This window comes from Pleurodeles waltl, chromosome 4_1, assembly GCF_031143425.1.
Source record: "Pleurodeles waltl isolate 20211129_DDA chromosome 4_1, aPleWal1.hap1.20221129, whole genome shotgun sequence".
Taxonomy (NCBI): Eukaryota; Metazoa; Chordata; class Amphibia; order Caudata; family Salamandridae; genus Pleurodeles; species Pleurodeles waltl.
Genome location: NC_090442.1, coordinates 515814846 through 515834958, shown reverse-complemented (window position 1 = coordinate 515834958; position 20113 = coordinate 515814846). Strand labels below are relative to the sequence as shown.

General features: G+C 44.5%; 1 protein-coding gene across 3 annotated transcripts in view; it reads left to right on the top strand.

Moving 5' to 3' along the window:
• The window catches only part of IRAK4 (interleukin 1 receptor associated kinase 4), a 168465-nt gene extending 149281 nt beyond the window's left edge, over nucleotides 1-19184 (top strand). For all 3 annotated transcript variants that reach the window (XM_069228833.1, XM_069228831.1, XM_069228832.1), the window contains exons 10-12: nucleotides 15609-15671; nucleotides 18738-18896; nucleotides 19023-19184. In XM_069228833.1, the coding sequence (XP_069084934.1) occupies nucleotides 15609-15671; nucleotides 18738-18896; nucleotides 19023-19067 (267 nt within the window). In that variant the 3' untranslated portion in view covers nucleotides 19068-19184. The remainder of the gene's footprint in view (nucleotides 1-15608; nucleotides 15672-18737; nucleotides 18897-19022) is intronic.
• Nucleotides 19185-20113: the final 929 nt, after the last annotated feature.

Below are 20113 nucleotides of genomic sequence, written 5' to 3'. Positions count from 1 at the left end.
GAAATTGCTCATTGACAATGACATTTACCTTCTTCCGCATCAGGAGGTTCATATTTGATGTCATGGACAAACCCAGTATTTTGGCTTCCTTTTCCCATTGGGTTGCAAACTGTGATTTGTTATTCAAGGAAAAATTTTCTTTCCAAGCATGATCGAGCAGGTTTGTTCCTTGCGATCCCTATCTTTTTTAGCCATACTTAATAGGTGCCATCCGACTCCTGGTCCTCTCATAACACACTACTCCATACGGGCATTTGTCCAATCTCCGCAGCTCTGCTTCGTACATGATTTGGCTACTGACTTTTACCTGAAGACTTTATCACAAAAATTTGAAAATTGTTGACTGTTTGCGCGCCAGCTGCAAGATGGTGTTTGCAGCTCCTTCAGATTTTGCTAGACTAGATTGTATATGGATTTTCCATTTAGATGTTCTGTCAATTGTTACTCCTACGTACTTACGTTCTTAAATGATGCCACTCCTCCAGCCTTACTTTATTTATGAAAAAAAGTGTACTTCTTCGCACACTTAGGGAGTCATTCTGACCGCGGCGGTCGCTGCCCGCCAAGCAGTTCCCGCCGAAAGACCGCGGCGGCCATTCCGGCTTTCCCGCTGGGCCGGCGGGCGACCGCCAGAAGACCGCCGGCCGGCCCAGCGGGACAGCCCCTTCAACAATGAAGCCGGCTCGGAATGGAGCCGGCGGAGTTGAAGGGGTGCGACGGGTGCAGTGGCACCCGTCGTGATTTTCACTGTCTGCTAAGCAGACAGTGAAAATCTTTGTGGGGCCCTGTTAGGGGGCCCCTGCACTGCCCATGCCAGTGGCATGGGCAGTGCAGGGGCCCCACGGCACCCGTTCCCGCCATCCTGGTTCTGGCGGTGGACACCGCCAGAAACAGGCTGGCGGGAAGGCGGTCGGAATCCCCATGGCGGTGCTGCAAGCAGCGCCGCCATGGAGGATTCCCTGGGCCAGCGGGAAACCGCCGGCTCCCCTTTTCCGACCGCGGCTTTACCGCCGCGGTCGGAATCGCCAAGGAAGCACCGCCAGCCTGTTGGCGGTGCTTCCGCCGCCCTCCGCCATGGCGGTCATGGACCGCCAAGGTCAGAATGACCCCCTTAGTTCTATAAGTCGTCATCTTAGTTTTCCCTGTGTTGATTAAGTTGTTTAATTTGCAATCGTTTTCCATGACTGAAAGCTGGGCTTGCAAGCCTTTACGGGGTTTTGCTACCAAAATTGAATCATCAGCATATAGCAGGGCAGAGACTTTGAAGCCGTTTATTGTCGGGATGTCATCAGACGCCTTTTTAATTTCATGATAAAAATCATTTGTGTAGAGTAAGAACAGAAGTGGAACCAAAAGACATCCTTACTTGACCCCTCTAGTATATAGTTTTGAATTTTTTACTTTTGTGTCTAATTTGGTTAAGTCACACCTGGGAAAATGTTCTGGCGTACAACAGTGAAATTAGTGAAAAGGCCCAAGATCAATGTCCATAATGCTCAGTTTTTCCCATAGGTGGTTTCTTGAGACCAAATTAAAGGCTGATGAAAAATCTAGAAAGGCCACGACATACAAAGGTATTTTTGTTGCTGTGCTGAATTTGTAGATTATGTGCAGAAAGGTGAATAGCTTGTAGATAGTCCTTCTCTAAAACCTCCTAATATTGGTGAGAGAATAGTCCCATTAGTGACCCTCTCATCCAGTGCCTTCAAGATCAATTTGGAAAAAACATTACAATCTGTGTCGATGAGACTTATTGGCCCATAAGATTTTGGGTCATCTTTTTGTCCTTTATATACTGGCACGATGATATTGTTTAACCGGGAATCTGGGAAGTTGTTTGTCATTACAATCTTTTCAAAAACGTGTGCAAGTATTTTGTCCCACCAGTTCATGTCTGCAAGAAAATCCTCTGAGAGAATCATATTGTCTTGATGCTTTTCCCTTGGGGAGCTCCTGTAATACTCCTTTCACTTTGTCTTTCGAGAAAACATCGGAGAGACTGACCCTCACTAGTGGGATAAGTTTCCAATCGTTAGTGGGGGTGGTGATCAGAGACCATATATTCTGCACAGGGACCACTGCATGATTGAAGATCAAATGTAAGTGACTAATCCAGGCTGCTTCTGTGATGTTTGATTCCATTAAGTTTTTCCTTACAGCCCGTTCTCAGTCTTTCTCCAAAAGACCTATGCATCCTTCTCAATGGCACTTTGTTCTAACTCCTTCACTTTATGGTTTATGAAGGATTTGTAGCACACTCGTATGGCTTTTATTACCTGTCTGGAAGATTCACAACGCAGGGCACATTGTAATTCTCTTTACTTTACATTCTTCATCAAACCAACCTTCTCTGCAGATGTTTTGTTATGCCTGGGATGTTTTTTTTATTTTTTTTAACATAGATGTGTATGAATCAGTTGGGGTTACTGATTTCAGTAATACCTCATAGAGTGGCAATATGGCTGTATCAACAGGTCCCTTCGATATCTATACTTTAAGGTCAGCTATTGATATTTCTGTTTTGCATTGTTCTATGTTTGCTTCAAGATTTATTGTATTCCATCTAATTCTGATTCCCCCCGCCCCCGCCCAAAGATCCCTGATATTTATTTGGCATGCTTCTTGAGAAATGCATGTCTGATTGAAGGTATAATATAAGATACTTTCTGTTCCATTACAGGTTCATCATCATGACACCATTCTCCCATCTCGCAATTCAAATCACCACAAGTTAAGGAAAGAACTTTAGGCTGGCAGGGCAGATATAGTGCTTCCTTGATACACTTTAGGTGGTGGGTGAAGCTGGACTTTTTCTGCTGTGCATAGATGTTTATTATTCTTATTGTTGAGTTGTCGAGGAGTTGAATGTCAACAACCTGGAGGTTCCCATGGATATCATCCTGTATTTGTCAGTTTTCCCTGGTACCTGCAGTCCACAGGTACTTCTTGTTTTCTCCAATTCATTTGCACATTTTGTATGATTAATATAGCCTGATAAAAGCCACAGTGATGAGGCCCACGATTCTTAAGAGTATGTTTATATTATGAGAAGTTAACTAATTTCGAAAATCACTATCACTCAGTTTTTTGGGGAAAGTCCTGCCACATTCCAGGAAATCATTGAACTTTTGGACTTCCATCTGCTGGATTCTAAGTCATGTGTCAGAATCGTGTAGACACTAGTCCTACACATAAACTGTTATAAGTCAACAGCATCTGTGATGCAAAAGTTCTACTTTTGGGGCATAGTGTTGGAGAAAAAATGAAAAAGTGTACCCTTCACAGGACAGGTTGTGTCCTTCTTTGATAAATGATTTTACAAATATTGATTATGCCCACCACAATGCTTCACGTAAGGACTTCGAAAGAATGCTTGGAGAACCAATAGAATTGGTGCTTAGAAAATGGTAAGACAAAATAAAGCTGTTGGCAGCAACTGTGAATATATTTGCATGGTGAATGGCCAAAGTGAGCTTATTCATAGTAAAGAACACTTCTACCTGTTTGAAGAGTCGATGTCTTAAGGGTCCAAATCCATGGGGCATGGCCCGCAAGATATGAGTGTACTATTTAAACACACTGGAAAAAAAACCCGCCCATTTAGCCATAAATTTTTTTCATCAAGCTCCTAAAGGTATCATTTGTTGCTGATACAGAGGGAAATTACAAACAAGATGTACTACTTGAACAAAATAACCAGAGGTGCCAAAAGGTGCCAAAACTTATGTTGAATGCAACGTGGGACATAGGGCACTGCTTCATTGTCGGGATCTCATGATCACAGCAGGTCAGTGTTAGAAATTGGGTTTTTGGTTGACTGGGCGTGTGAATCGTAGTCAAACAGCAACTACGATCTTAGGATATGGGTCAGGCAACTCCAAACTAACCTTTGCTTACCCCCTGCTAGTTAGGCACAGAGCAGTCAGGCTTAACTTAAAGGCAGTGTGTGAAGTATTTGTGCAACACTTCCAACAGTAGAACAATATAAACACCACACATAAAGATTATACACCAGGTTAGAAAAATAGAGCACAATTTAAAAAATATATCAAGACCAAAACAACGAAAATCCAATCAGTAGACCCATGGGTTATGAATTTTTAAAGAATAAACTGCAGTACAGCACCTAAAAGCATAAAGCACCAACTGTGGCTATCTGGGTGCGCTGGACTGGGTGAAAGTTAAAAGTTCAAACCGACCGCAGTGGAGCACAGGTCGGATATAGTCCCAGATTGGTCCTGCTGAATTTTTACCTTCTCAAGATTTGTGCCAAGAGTCCCATTCGCCGGGAGCAAGGAGAGCATGCCAATACTTGCTGTGTGAAGAGGTGAACTTGAGGCTTCTCGCACTGGATTTCCGGGTGAGCAACAAGGTTCAGGAGTGAACGTTTGCATTCATGAAGAGCCCAGCAGCTTGACCTAACGAGCTGAAAAATCTCTTCAAAGGGCCCAGGACTTGAGGTGGTGGTGAGGGGGTGGGGGTGCTGAGGGGCTTATTGAAGACAGGTCCAGGAGCTGTTAGGAGTCTATTTTGTCCCTGAGGCTCAAGCCAGCAGACTAGCCCTTTGAGTCACTCTGGGGTCCTGAATTCAAGATGGGTTCCAGGTCAAGTTCTTCCTCCCAGACAAGAGGGCAGCAGGTCAGCACAACAAGCAAGCAGCTCCTTCAGAGTAGCAGTCAATCAGAGTAACAGTCGTTCAGCAGCACAGCAGTCCTTTTTCCTGGCACAGTATCCACAGGTCCAGAAGTGTACTTTAGTAGTGGTGTCTGAGGTCCAGTACTTATACCTAGTTGTGCCTTTGAAGTGAAGGAGACATTAGAGACATGCCTTTGAAGTGCACCAAGCCCATGCCCTTCATGCCATGGCTCCAGACTTACTACAGGGGGTTATGCATCCCTTATGTGTAGACAGGACACAGTCTTTTTAGGTGTAAGTAATGATGTGTCAAGGCCCTCCCTACCATTTTCCCATGATGGAGAAGTTTATTGCAGCTTTTCAATTACTTCCAGGACATGTAACACTTAAAGGTAGATGTCCAACTATTTAAATACACTGCACCCTGACTTCAGGGCTGCCTATGGCATACCTTTAGTGTGACTTATATGTATTAAAAAGAAAGGCTTAGGCTGGCAAAGGCTTTGCTTTGCCAGGTCGAAATGGCAACTGCACGCACAGGCTCTGCAGTAGCATGCCCAAGATGTTTAGAGGGTTACTGAAGTGGGTGGCACAATCAGTGCTACAAGCCTACTAGTAGCATTGAATTTACAAGCCCTGGGCACATGTAGTGCAGTTAACTAGAGATTTATAATTAACTTAAATATGGCAATTGTAAATAAGCCAATGTCGTCATGTTTAGGGAAAAGAGCACAAGCACTTTAGCACTGGTTAGCAAGGGTATAGTGCATAAAATCCTAAGGCCAGTAAAAACAAATTAAGCAAAAACAGGAGGTCTGAAGGGAAAAACATCAGGGGAAACCACACCAAAGACTCCTGGTCCAACTCGTGTCCCTCCCACCTGAAAATGGGGAGAGCTACCCAACTCCTTGGGAGTGCTCTTCGCTAGGGTGGAAAAACCAGGAGAGACCATCAGCATCTGTGTGGTATATTCCAGGACGGTGTTCCACCATAAAGTCCATTTCCTTTAGGGAGATGGATCACCTCAACAGTTTTGAATTCTCACCCTTCATCTGCATTGACCATCTGAATGGTCTGTGGCCTGTCTGAACCTGGAAGTGAATACCAAACAGGTATGGTCTTGGCTTCTTCAGTGCCCAGGCCACAGCAAAGGCTTCCTTCTCTGTTGTTGCACTCCACCTTTGTTCCCTGGGATGTAGCCTCCTACTGATGAAAGCTACAGGTTGATGCAGGCCCTCTTCATTTAGCTGTGAGATCATGGCTCCTATACCATGCTCTGAGGTGTCTGTCTATCTGTCTACCTAACTTTTGTGAGAAGTCAAGGGCCTTGAGTACCAGTGTAGTGCAAATGGCCTCCTTCAGGGTGTCAAAAAGCTGCCTGGCATGCCTCTGTCCAGATCACATGACGTGACTGCTTCCTGGAAGTCAGCTATGTCAAGAGTGCAACAATGGTGCCATGCCCCTTGACAAATCTCCTGTATTAGCCAGTAAGGCCTCAAAAGACTCTCACCTGTGTCTGAGTCTTGGTGGGGTTCCCAAGCCAAAATGGTTTCTGTCTTGGCCCGGAGGGCTGCACCTTGCTACCTACCACTTGGTGACCCAGGTAGACCATAGCCCTGCCTTATCTGGCACTTACTGGCCTTGATAGTCAGGCCTGCCCTCTGCAGGGCCTGAAGCACTCGTCTTAGGTGGCACAGGTGGTCTCCCAGCTAGAACTGAAGACCACAGTGTCATCCAAATAAGCAGCTCTGAAGTTCTCCAACCCAGCCAGGACCTGGTTGACCTACCTCTGGAAGGTGGCCGGGGCGTTCTTCAACCCAAAGGGAATGATCCGGAACTGGAAGTGCCCTTTTGGAGCAGACAATGCAGACCTCTCTTTAGCCCCCTCATTTAAGGCAGTCTGCCAGTACTCAGGCGTCAAATTAAACATGCTGAGGGAGTGGGCATCTCCCAGCCAAACTATGAGCACATTGGCTTGGGAGATGGGGTGCGCATCTGTCTTAGTAACTGCATTGAGCCCATGGTAGTTCACACAGAACATAAGTTCTGGAGTGACACCTGGAGGGGGAGCCTTGGGGATCAACATCACAGGGCTGTACCAAGGGCTGTTTGAGGGCTCAATGACCCCTAATTCCAGCATCTGGGAAACTCCATCCTTAATACTGGACCTCACTTTTTCAGTAGACAACCTGTAGATTTTACTCTTCACAGATAGGCTGTCCCCAGTATCAATATCATGGGTATACCATGTAGTGTGCCTTAGGAGAAGGGAGAATAAAGAGGCAAACTGCCCCAGCATGGGCTGCAGTCTCTCTGTTGTTCTAGGGTCAGTGTAGGGGAGAGGCTAACACCCTCCACTCACTCATGCTGCTCCTTGGAAGAAAGGGGGTCGGAGAGAGGTTCACTCTCCTCTTCCACCCCATTATCCGTGACTAGGAGGATGGTCAACTCAGGCCTCTCAAAGTGGACCTTGAGGCGATTGACATGCAGGACCCTTAAAGGGTGCCTTGGAGTCCACCAGGTAGATGACATCACTTTTGCTCTCCTTCACTTCATAAAGCCCAGACCACTAGTATTGGAGAGCCCTGTGCTCCACAGGCTTCATAACCCACAGTTTTTGACCAGGCTGAAACGACCAGACTGGCATTCTGGTCGTACCACCATTTCATGTCATCCTGACTGGCTTCCAGATTTTCCTGCACTAGCTTCTGAAAGCATTTTGTCTGGTTGCAGTTGTGTCCTGTGGGCCATCCTGGGAGCTTGCTCCCAGCCCTCCTTCAGCAGACTGAGAGGTCCTCTCACAGGGGCCTCAAACAGAAGTTCAAAGGGGCTGAAGCCAACCCCCTTCTGTGGTACATCAGTGTAGGCAAACAAAAGGCATGGCAGGAGAGCATCCTACTTATGCCTCATGAGGTTCGGTAGGCCTATCATCATGCCCTATTGGGGTCCTGTTGAACCCATTGGTTTGAGGGTGGTATGGTATGGAGAACTTGTAGGTTACCCCACACTCCTTCCACATGGCCTTCATGTACCTTGACATTAAGTTGGTACCCCTGTAGGACACCACCTCCCCTGGCCCCAGCTGACGCAGTCATTGTCCTCAAAGGGATTGCCTCTGAGTACTGGGTGGCATAGTGCACCAAGACCAGGATGCACCTGTTGCCCATGGCTGCCTTGGGGTCCAGAGGCCCAATAATGTTGATGCCCAACAATTCAAAGGGAGTGCCAACAACAGGAAAATAATACGGGGTGCCTTATGCTTCCCTCCTGACATGCAACTGCCCTGGCAGGCAGGAGATGACCTGCAGAACGCATCTGAGGCCTTCAGTATTTGGTGCCAGTAAAAGTGTGTGACCAGCCTGTCAGAGGTTTTGATCTACCCTAAATGACCTGCCAGGGGCACATCCTGAGTCATTTCTAGTAGGGACGCCCTTTAGCACTGAGGGATCACCACCACTTGGGTTGCACCAATCTCAGGAACCTTGTACTTGGACTCACTGTACAGGAGACCATTCTCCCAGTAGATCCAGTGATCACCAGAGGTGTTGCCAAACGCCATGGTCTTGACCTGCTGCCGTAGGCCCATAAGAGTAGGGCCTTCTTTCTGCACCTTGCAGAACTCTTCCCTGGTGGTACCCCCTTTGTGTCATTTGGGCAGCTCAGGTAGGTTCCCCAGGTCAGCATCATCCTCCCCTGTAGGATCCAGGGCATCCCTCTCAGGGTCAGCATCCTCCCGGACCACAGGAGTTTTGGAAGCGGGTTTCCTGCACCCTTGCTCTTCCTCTTCTTCTTGTCAGGCACCAGGGCCATTCTTTGAGACCTGGAGGTCTTCCTGACCCTCACGAGGTACCATGAACCGTGTGGTCAGGCACTCCCTCTCAGGCAACCTTCAAATCTCCAAGTGGGACATGAGCTTCACCTCCCTCTAGTCGGTTTGCTCCAACTCATTGCCAAGCAGACGCTACACAGACATTGACGGTCTCACAGCTACCCTTAAGGAACCGTATACAGCCCCCAACCCTATTCAAAAGGAACCACTGGATAGTGACTCCTTATTGTCAGCTGCAACAACTTGGTGGAATACATTAGGTACCGCCTGCTCTGAGGACACCAGATGATATCCAACAGGTGTCATTCTGGCTTCAGTATGTCTCATAGCCTCCACCCTTTGCCCATTGATGGAGACCCACTGCTTACATTTCTTAGTGTTGCTAGCCATGGGGGTCCTCTGCACCATCTCCCCGTTACCCAGGGACACTACTATAACCTCTCCTCTGTCCCCAATACCATCTGGGACAATCTTCTCTTCAAGTGCTGCACTACCTAGCCCCAGTGACTGCCCGCCAGTGGGGGGCTGTGCCCTCTTGGAACACTTGGCAGACCCCTTGTAGTGCCCTTCCTGTTGGCACTCATACCAATTGGGTGTCTTCCCTGCAGACTTCCAGGAGTCCTAACCTGTAGCATTTTGGGGCCCTTTAAAGAACTTCTTGTTTTATGTTTGTCTCCTCCCCTTTTTTTTGAGGGAGACCCAGCCTACCCTTGTGGCGATCCCCCTAGATACCTTCTTCTGGACTCTGGTGCTGATCCAGTGGTCTGCCCCTTAGCAAACTCCCTTGGGTCAGAGAGCTTACTATCAATCATGTGTTGGCGCAGATCTGCAAAGCAAAGATTCAACATGTGCTCTTGTGCAATCAAATTGTACAGATCCTGATAAGCCTTTACTTCACTGCCCTTCACCCAACCTTCAGTGTCTTGCAAAAGGCATCCAGACATCCACCCAGGTCTGTTGGGTCAGTTTCTGACTTCCTTAATCATTCTTTTCTATACTTTTCTGGGGTCAGACCATAATTCCTGACAAGGGCTTCCTTCATGGGGGATACTTCATCCTGTCTTCTGCATCTAGGGCCAGTGGGGTGTCCCTCTTTTCAATGGGTGATGTCCTCCGCAGAATAGCTCACCAGACCCTTTCAGGGATCTTGTGCATCTGTAAGGCAATTTCATAAGCCTCAAACTACTTGTCAGTCTTGTCTCCCACTACAAGTCAGGCACCAGACCTTTGGGAATGTGGACCCTCTTATCTCCAGAGGGTACTTAAGAAATGCTGCCTGCATTCACTACTGGACTCTGCCGATCTAGCCTTGATGTCCAGCTCCTAAAGGCTCCTCTCATGAGTCAAAAACACCCCAAAGTAATCTTCTGCTACATTGCCAGTTTCTTTGCCTCTTTCTCCATCTCCAATCTAGCCAGCTTTAACTTGAGCTTATTTTCCACCCTCCTGTCCTCCAGTTCATCTGGATGAGGCCCCTGAAAGACACACTGCTTCCTGCACAGGGAGCTCTCACCAATTCAGGGGTCACGTCATCCCCCCTCAACTGCAGGAGGAACCAAAGGAAGGTCTTCTCCAGGCCCTTCCCCCTCAAAGCTGGTATCAAAATCCTCTCCTTCACTGTCCAATTAATCCTCTGTTGCTGTACTCAGTCACTGGTGAACTCCTGCTCAGCTCTCAGTGCCTTCTCTAGTTCCACCTTCCTAGTGGTGCTCTTTGCTGGATGTCCTCTCTGCTTACAAAACTCCTTTTGCTGGGCCACGGTATAGGATTCCAGGTTGGCCAGCTCAAACTCCATTTTAGCAGGTGAGGCCACAACCACAGATAGACAGCTGGTGTAGGAATGAATTTAGAGGAAAAGCATTTAGCCAGTCAAGAAGAATTTTGGTCTAAGATGTAGACCGGTAGTGTAGCACAGATCACTGTATGGCACTGCTCAAACACAAGCCCGATCTTCACTGCTAATCACCAGTGTTAGAAATTGGTTTGTTGGTTGACTGGAATGTGAACCTTAGTCTAACAACAACCACAATCCTAGTCTGGGTAGGAGTTGGGCAACCTTAAAATAACCTTTGCTTAACCTCTGGTAGCTTGGCACAGAGCAGTCAGGCTTAACTTGGAGGTAGTGTGTAAAATATTTGTGCAGCACTTCAAACAGTAAAACGGTGAAAGGGCCACACAAATAAATGCCATATCAGGTTAGAAAAGTAGAGCACAATGTAGTAAATAAAACAACAAAAATCCAATCAGTATAAAGCACCTAAAAGCATAAAGAGTCATCTGCGGCTATCTGATTGGCTGGACTGGGTGCAAGTCAAACGTTTGAGCCAACCACAACGGAGTGCAAGTCAGACACAGTCCCAGATTAGTCTTGGTGAAGTTTTACCTTCTCAAGATTTGTGCCATGAGTCCTGTTGGTGAGGAAGAAGTTCACTAAGAGTAAGGAGAGCGTCACTGCTGATGATGGGCGGGGCACGATAAGCAGGTGGGCATTGTGGACAGATGGTTTGGAGCCTCACATTCGCGCGTGCCAATACTTGCTTTGCAAAGAGATGAACGTGCAGCTGCTCGCACTGGATTTCCAGGCAAGCTACGAGATTCTGGAGCGAATGTTCTCAAAGGGCCCAAAATCTTGCCTTGTAGAGCTAAAAAAAAATCTTCCAAGGGCCCAGGAACTGAGGCGTGCCTCTTTGGGGTCAGGAGCTCATTGAAGACGTGTCCAGGAGCAGTGGGGAGCCTGATATGTCCCTTAAGCTCTGATCAGGAGGCCAACAGACCAGCCTTTGAGTACCTCTGGGGTCTTGGGTTCAGGATGAGTACCAGGTCCTGTTCTTCTTCCACAGGCAAGAGGGCAGAAGGCAGCAGGTCAGCACAGCAAGGCATCAGCTCCTTCAGAGTACTAGTCCAGCACAGTGGCAGTCCTTTCAGCAGCACAGCAGTCCTCCTTCTTCCAAAGTATCCACAGGTCCAGAAGTGTACTAAAGTGGTGGTGTCTGAGGTCCATTACTTATACTCGGTTGTGCCTTTGAAGTGGGGTAGACTTCAGAGATATGCCTTATAAGTGCACAGAGCCCATGACCTTACTCCAGTCCCACTACAACCCTTTGTGTGTGGACGGGACACAGCCTATTCAGTTGAAGGTGAGGCTGTGCCCAGCCCCTCTCTCCCATCCTCATTGGATGGTCCATCAAGTCAAAACTAGCCTTCCATTGTGTGTGGCTGTCTAGGAGGAGTACATAAAGCCCAGCTTTCACCCACCCCAGACAAGTGATCAAAGGTAAGCAGCAGGCACCAAACGGTTAAAGTAAGAAAAGGCTAACTTTCTAAAAGTGGCATTTTCAGAATTTCAATTTAAAATCCGACTTCACAACACATTGTGATTTTAAATTGTGATGCCAGAGACACCAAACACGAAACGTTTATCTCTTCCACATTGTGAACTACACATATTAGATGTAATAAAGTAATCCAAGTGTTCTATGGGAGGGATAGGCTTTGCTATAGTGAAAAACGAAGTTTTTCACTTTCAGGTCATGTAAAACTTAAAAGTACATGTCCAACTTTTCAAATACACTGCACCCTGCCCTTCAGGCTGCCTCGAGCCTACCTTAGGAATGACTTATATGTATTAAAAAGGAAGCCTTTGGCCTGGCAAAGGAATTACTTTGCCAAGTCAAGATGGCAGTTTAAAACTGCATGCACATGCTCTTCAGTGGCAGACCTGAGAGATGTTTAGAGGGTTATTGAAGTGGGTGGCACAATCAGTGCTGCAGGCCCACTAGTAGCATTTAATTTACAGGCCCTGGGCACTTGTAGTGCACTTTACTAGGGACTTATAACTTAATTAAATGTGCCAGTTGAGAATAGGCCAGTCATCATGTTTCGGGAAAAGAGCACAAGCACTTTAGCACTAGTTAACAGGGGTAGAGTGCACAGAATCATAAAGGCAGCAAAAACAAAGTTGGCGAAAACAGGAGGTCTGAAGGCAAAAAAAGTCAGGGGAAAATGTGCCCAGGATGCCAGCTCTAACAGTCACCTACCAGGGGTTCAAACAAGCAGATACTGTAAGGTGAATGACAGTATGCCACAAGTGGATCATCTGTGAAAATAAACTCAAACAGTTTAACTGTCTCTGTGGAAAAATCTCAAAAGGGGCTTTTTGTACCAGCTGAAATTCTAAGTACCAAGTCTCTACAACTAGGATAGCTTTTGCATAGTTGGTTTGCACATGGACTTATATCGCGAAGGAGGAAACTCCCAGGGAGAATTATGTTTCCTGATTTGTTGAAGAATTTTAATCCCATATGAACATTTTGAATCATTTTTTTTATTTGATTTTGAATAAAGAAATTGAGTATAGATTTATTCTGTATTGGCTACGGCCATCAAGTTACCTTTCATGGACTAAAGGTGACAACCAGTTTTTCTAAATGTAATAGGCAAGTTAATACAGTTTTTCCTTGCTTGCTCCACGATGTGATCTTTTTGACACACTAAATCCCACCTAACTAAATGTGTATGACGCCTCCTATTTTCTTTTAGTGCTGGTGGTAGGCTCAAATATCCATATTGCAAGAGCTCAGTGGTTATGTCGTCATTTGTAGAATGTTGTAAACGTATACTACCCACACCCACACCCACACCACCACCACACACATGCAACATGGCATACCTTCCTTCACACACGCAGGTGGACACAAATTGAAGTACATTTTTCCACGCCGTGGTCATTAGGTAAATAAGGGCCTCCATTGCTGCTTCCTGAATCTGCTGCCATGAACTCTGTCTCTCATGGCTTGGTCAAGGGCAGTCGCCACCCTCCATTGGGTTGTGCAGGCCTTTCATATATTCCCTCGTTTTTTATGTGTGCAGTATGTACTAGACCCATGTGCACATCAGTGATAAAAGAATGATAAACTTACCCTTAATACCGATATTCTTTGACGTTATCTACTATGCACAATGCTCCCTTCTTTTTTCAAGCTATGTGGCCGTCTGCGCACTGAAATCCTCATTGACCTTCACATTCATTAAACACGTTGCTATGCCCCCCTGCATGCTATATCAGGTACCCAACACTGCACTATGAACGCCTGCATAAAAGGGCAAACGGTCACATAATGTGTTCTCTTCCATTTTGCTGCTTTCATGTTTTTTTATAAATCCGCAGACATAAGACTTATTGACTGTGTCAATCTTTGTGCAATGCAGTATTAATTAACACGTGGCTAAGTACAGTAAAAGCATAGGAAACATTGTTTATTGTTTACATTTAGGAAAGTTTTTTAAGTTGTTTGTGTTTTTGTTGCCTTGTTTCAGCTAAGAATTGCATTTTTTTTTTTTTTTTTGCGTTTTAATTTTCCTTTCATGACAGAAATGCCCATTGACGTTTTACTTTTCTCTCATGCGAGTGTTCTTGTCTTACATGCGGCTTCCTGACTGTGTAGGGTCCCAAGCCCATACAGGCAGCCCAGGATAAATGCCACAAAATACCCTTCTTAGGGAAGCAGAACAACAGCCTGCAAAATGATCTGGTCACTGGTACCCCGCATAAGTACTCAGCACCAAAAAGTAACAGAGGCACCACTCACCAGTAACAGGATACATTTCGCCGTCATAAAATGACCTAATCATTCTGTTCAAGAGTGATGAAGAGTAATATATGGGTCTGCACAAAAGAAATGAGTGTTACTTAGAGTCACGCAAGAATCATTAGGGGTGCAGTAAACAGGCAGGCGGCGTGGCACACAAATATGATAGGCAAATGTAGCAAGTTGCAAATCAAGGTGTCCATGACCTGTCCAGCTCGTACTAATAAACATGATCCCTTTGTGCATTAGCACTGTCAGGCAGATTTTAGACCTTGCCTGCTATGGTCCACTCAGGAGCAACAGAGGGGCAGCCCATTCGCATGCATTGTTTACAGGCAGCTGAGAAAAAATGCCTTGTTTGTAGAGGAATTGTAGAGCAGCATGGGCATTCACTGATTGCGGACAGCCTGGATACGTTTTCTAGGGTTCACTCAGCGGCGATAGAGGAGCAGCTCATTGCATGCACTGGTTGCAGGCTACATGAATAAATGTTCAATGTTGTTCACCTGGTGAAACAGAGAAGCAGCCTACTGTGCACACTAGTTACAGGATGCCTGGACACATGATCTATACTAGGGTCTATCCCGGAGCAACCTAGGTTTGTGCACTGATTAGAGACAGACTGGCTGGGAACTCGATGGTGTCCATCCATAAGTGATGTTGGGGCAGCATATAGTGCGTATTTTGTACTCCCAGGACTTACAATGTAGGTAGAAGTGTAATGCTGTGGAAAGAGTGTAACTAGGAGGTTAGATTAATTGAAAACTGCACGGGCTAAGCAAAAGATGGGTTTCCAGTGCAAGCCAAGGTGTTTGAGGCCTTAAGCACTGAAATGCCTAACAGACCCAAACAGGGAAGATGTGACAGGAAGATGCCTTATACTTGTCTGCTCTTTCCATCTCCACAGTTTATGTAGCTGCCCTAGTAGGAAGGCTTAAGAATGGTCAGGTGCCACGGTGGAGAAAGAACTGGTATATAAACATGGTATATCAGAAGGCGAGAGCAGGTGACAAGGGGAGGAGCCACGCCAGGGTTCTGAGGAGAGTTTGGCCATGTTAGGTGACCAGGCCTGGAAGATAGCACACACTCTGGAGACGAAAATAATTTGAAACACTAAAGGTAGTTCATCACCATTTCTGCCCACAAAATGAAATAAAACCTGTAAGTGCATGGTTGTATTGTCAAATCAGGCCTCTGTATCGTGAGTGGGTGAGCCTCCACTTCGGTTTTGCTCTGTGTTAGAAGAACAGATTGTGTTGAAGGTGACATTTTAAAAATTAATGTTTTGTCATTTTAGTAGATCTTATTTAGAGATGCTGCATACTTGTTTTTATTCTTACCACACTGTTATGTTTCTTTTAGGAATACCTACATAACAATATCTGGGATAGATTCTGTTGTGATCCTTTAGATTTGATAAAATAAATTGTACCATACTACCATTAAGTTTGGAGCTAGCTATCAAATCATGTTTGCATCATTAACTCATGATTGGTTGTAAAGTTGTAAAATGTTCAGTAAAAAATACTTTATGAATCTTGTGTTACTGTTTTCAGGTTTTTCTAGAAATAATCACTGGACTACCCCCTGTGGATGAAAACCGGGACCCAGTGTTGCTGGTACTTTATTTTAATCTGCTTTTTAAATTTGTGTATTAGAAAATACATCACAATTTGTGTTCCAAGACAGATGTATGACTCTGACATCAGCTTCAGGATACTGCCTGCACAGTTTACCCCTCTTTTCATCTTCTATGTCCACACTTTGCATAAAATGGCCCCTCAGATAGCAGAGCCAGACAATAAGGGCTTCCACTGAGGTGGCGAAAGACCACCCTTACATGGAGATCTCTGCCAGGCGGGCAGAGATCTTTGTGCTGCCACTACGGCACCACAGCAACACCACTGAAGGCACTGAGGCGTTGCTGAATGGTCTCCATGTTTAATGCGCTTGTTCTGCAAAAGTTCTCAAAAACATACTCTGAATGTGCTAGTTTGTTATTGAAAACACGTTTTTTCCTGTTCAGGGCTATCAGTCCTTCTCTGGCAATCCAGAATGGAGAAAATATATGACAGAACTAATGGCTTAGGGAGTGCTTCCTGTGGTACATTAAGTGATAGCTGAGTAATGAATCGGTTGTGGCCAAAGGTTTCATCGGTGAAGGCTCTGCCATCAAGTACTTCTCCTGAATCTGAATAGCGAAAGAGAATCCCGAATTTGGTGGGTGTACACCTTCCACTTTTTCACTGATATCCTGCATCCACCAAATTTACAACAGTCTTGAATATACAATAACTGCAATTCATTATAAGAATTTAAAAAGCATGCCCGCTGTGGAATGTATTTCTTTTATTTCTATCACATAAATAGAAGTGTTTAAGCAAACAGAAGCACAAAAATATAATAAAACATAAACCTGCTGAGTTCCTAGCATAGAAAGACATAGAACGTTAGTAATGGAGTCTCTATAAACAAAGAGAACCAAGTATGCAATCACAGCTTTATTGTTAAATAATGTTAGAGGTGTGTGTTAAAACAGCAGTGGATTTATGTCATTTACGTCATGAGTGATGTCATATATGAGATAGCCATACGCAGTGTACGACAGTGGTGGAAGTTATAGTTAGTTCACCTAACCAATAACTATTGAATTTCAGAAGTTTTTAGATGTTTGTTCAGTAACCACAAACCCACTCTAACCTTTGTTTTTTAGTGGAATTCTGAGTTTTTAAGTGCATTTGGATCTTATTATCAAAGCTAACCATAACTTTTCTTAGAATTCTGTTTTCTTTTCACGGAAATTCTGTTCATTTTACCTTGTATCACATGCAACTATTCCTTGCACATACTTCCCTATTTGAAGCCAACCTACCAGTGTACACAGTCTCTGGCCATTCTCAGAGGGCTGGCAGCATGGCCTGGACTATGGGCAGACTTTGGGCACAACCTGCTGCTGATGGCCAACCCCTGCCACGGAAAGCCAACCGCTGATGTGCATAGCCTTTAACTGCGAAAAGCAAGGGTTAGCAGCCAGGTCCTGTTACCGGACCACTATAAGTGGCAATACCCTGCATGGGCAGCCAACCCTCAACCCCCCAACATTTGGCCTTGGTCCTAGGGCCAGCCTCATCAACACATAAAGTCCTTTGGCCAGCCATACTCCCAGCCCACCGCGTTCATCAAATCCCCATGTGTGGGCGCCTGCCAAGTGCTGTTGTAGTGTATAAAATACTTTTTCCTCTTTTTTTTTGTTCCCTTTGGAATTTGCAAATTTTGTGTTGAGAGAGAACGCAGGTTTCACAAATCCTCCAGTAAAAATCACTTCTTTAATAATGTTTTTTGCCAGAGGATCCCTTTGGGACTCCACCCACATGGGCCTGGGGATGACGGTTTGTTCACCCAGCCCCCTTGTGCTCTTTTTCTTTTTCCCAGCACAGTGCCCATTGCATCTTGTGTCGTAATGGCAGTCGCAACAGAGGTTTTTCTGGGACAGCTAGCCAATCAATGTGGAAGATTTGCAAATCTGCAATGCACCACAAGAGAATAATCTCCCTCCTTGTCTATTTTTTTACATTGGATGTGAGAGGCCTAGGTTGACTTATGTATAGCAGACGGTCCATGGATTAATGGTCCATATTTCTCTAAAATGTAACTTTTTCATGCCCAAACCAGAACACTTTATAAACGCAGACTTTTTCTTTTGAAGTGGCTTCTTTGTTTTCTTAATAATATTGGCGCTTGACAAATCAGCATTAACCTTTACATTAAAGCATTTCACAATTTTTGCATTATGCTTGACAAGCGTCATGGAGATGCGTCAAACACTGGAAATGGGGGGCAGAAAACTCACATTTTTCATTTTAACTCCCATAGGATTCTTGCTCCTCAATACCGTAAAAAAGTTGAATATGTTTATACCACACTTGGCATGAAATAGATGGAGTTTTACTGGAGTGCCTTTGCTGGGTTTGGTGTATATCTGGTAAATAGTTTCCAAGAAATTACTCGACCTCTAGTTATAGCAGTGATTGAAAGTAGGGAGCAAATACTGGTGGGGATATAGGGTGTACCCATGCTTAGTGCGCCTTTTTACAGGGAAAGCACGCAAGAGGGCTTGGTTGACTCAAATAGCAACGGCAGCCAATACATTTTCCAGAGAAATGCCCAGTTCACTCTTTCGAAGCCATTTTTCACATGAAGTCAAAACCAGGCAGAGGTGATTTGCTTTAGTTACTTGATTAATTAGAATACATGCCAGGTCAGTATTTTCTTTAATATTACAGCAGAGGATAACCCTATTGTTGTACTGTGGGAATATGGTGAAACATTTTCAGGATACTGAGCTGGAAAAAATCTTCACTTTTCTCCACCAGTGCTGTTTGATTTGGGCATGTCGAGGAAGAGGTAATAGCTATCACAATTGCCCCTTTGTACTGAGTTGTCCACTTAATGTTAGGACTTTCCTTGACACAGGCAACTTCCACTTGTATCAGGTAATTGCTATGATATCCACAATTGCCAGTTGTGGAAGATTGTCACAAAATAGATCAGTGTTCAAAATATCTGCCTGTTTATATTTCCAGAGTGCGGTTTGTGAGTGACAGCTAAATAATGTATTTCTCAAATGTGTCTTACTCTTTTTTAATCCGTTCACATTACGAATCACAGTGTACTTTGTGTTACAGCTTGATATTAAGGAAGAAATTGAGGACGAGGAAAAGACTGTCAGTGACTACATTGATAAGAAAATGGAAGACTGTGATTCCAGCACAGCTCAAGAAATGTATTCGTTAGCCAGCAACTGTCTGAATCAACTCAAAAACAAAAGACCTGACATTAAAAAGGTATGGATAGCCTCATTATAACCTTTTTAGCACAAATATAGTAGTTTTCTTTCTTTGATGGTCATAATTGTGAATTACATATTTGTTAAATCTCTCTAAATGTATCTCATGTCTTTTAATCCGTAGGTCATGCTTGATCTGGAAAAGATGGGATCCATATACCGATCATAATTTTGATGAAAATTACCTGCAATATATGCGTTTTCTATTAATCATGTGTATATTTTTAAACATTGCAATATAAAAGATTTACTGCTATAATAAAAATATATATATTTTTAGACTGAAGCTTTGCTTGTCATGGTAGTTAAATGTCACTGGTGTGTTATTGTACATCCATCCAAACATCTGTATGTTTAGCAGTGATTTGAGTGCTGACTGCTGAGATCTTTGTGATGGCTTGAGGTGGCAGCTTTCAATCCCAAGTAGGTCAGTGCAGGTTTTTGCCCTTCTGAAGTCAATAAATTGAGTCCCAATTTTGATAGGATAATAATTATATAAAAAGGTTACTATGTAAAGTGCTTATGGAAGGGTGCTAAAGAAATAGTATTATTATTGTTACTTATGCAGTCAATGGGCAGGTTAGAGCATACTTACAACCCGTGTTCATTACTCATGAATGCTCCTGACTTGCATTTCATTGATACCGTTTGCCATTTGTTTATCCACAGGTGGTTCTACTGTTTCCCAAATAATATCACAGGGATGGGCTGAAAGTTGTTGAGATAAACAAAGAAGGCCTGTCTCCAGTCTCAGCATTTGGAATAGAACTGTGCTGTACATCATAACGTGGGTGGCCCCTTTTCCTCAGAAATCAATGTGTCTTGAAGATCTCATCCACTCAAAATATCCTCTACCAATTTTGTCCCTATCAAACGTTCTGTGCTGCAGTCGTGTTTTCAGTAGTTAGTTGTGCTGTAACAAGTTTATTAGTACAACAGGCATAGGAGGTACTTTCCATTTCAATCGGGTTGTTGTTTCTAGTTTTTAGGGGTTGGGGATCATTTTGAATTGGGCCATTGTGACGCTGTAGTGATTGTGGCTTAGGAATACAAACATAGCTCTCTTGATTAACAAGCATCTTCTGTTTTGTGAGTTGTTGTGCTGCTTGTCCCTCTGGAAAAAAAGTATTTGTTTTCTTATTACTGGAAAATTTAAGCTGTTGTTTATGTACTGGGCAAAGTATTCAAGGGCTCGGGGAAACTGTAGTTGTGCCA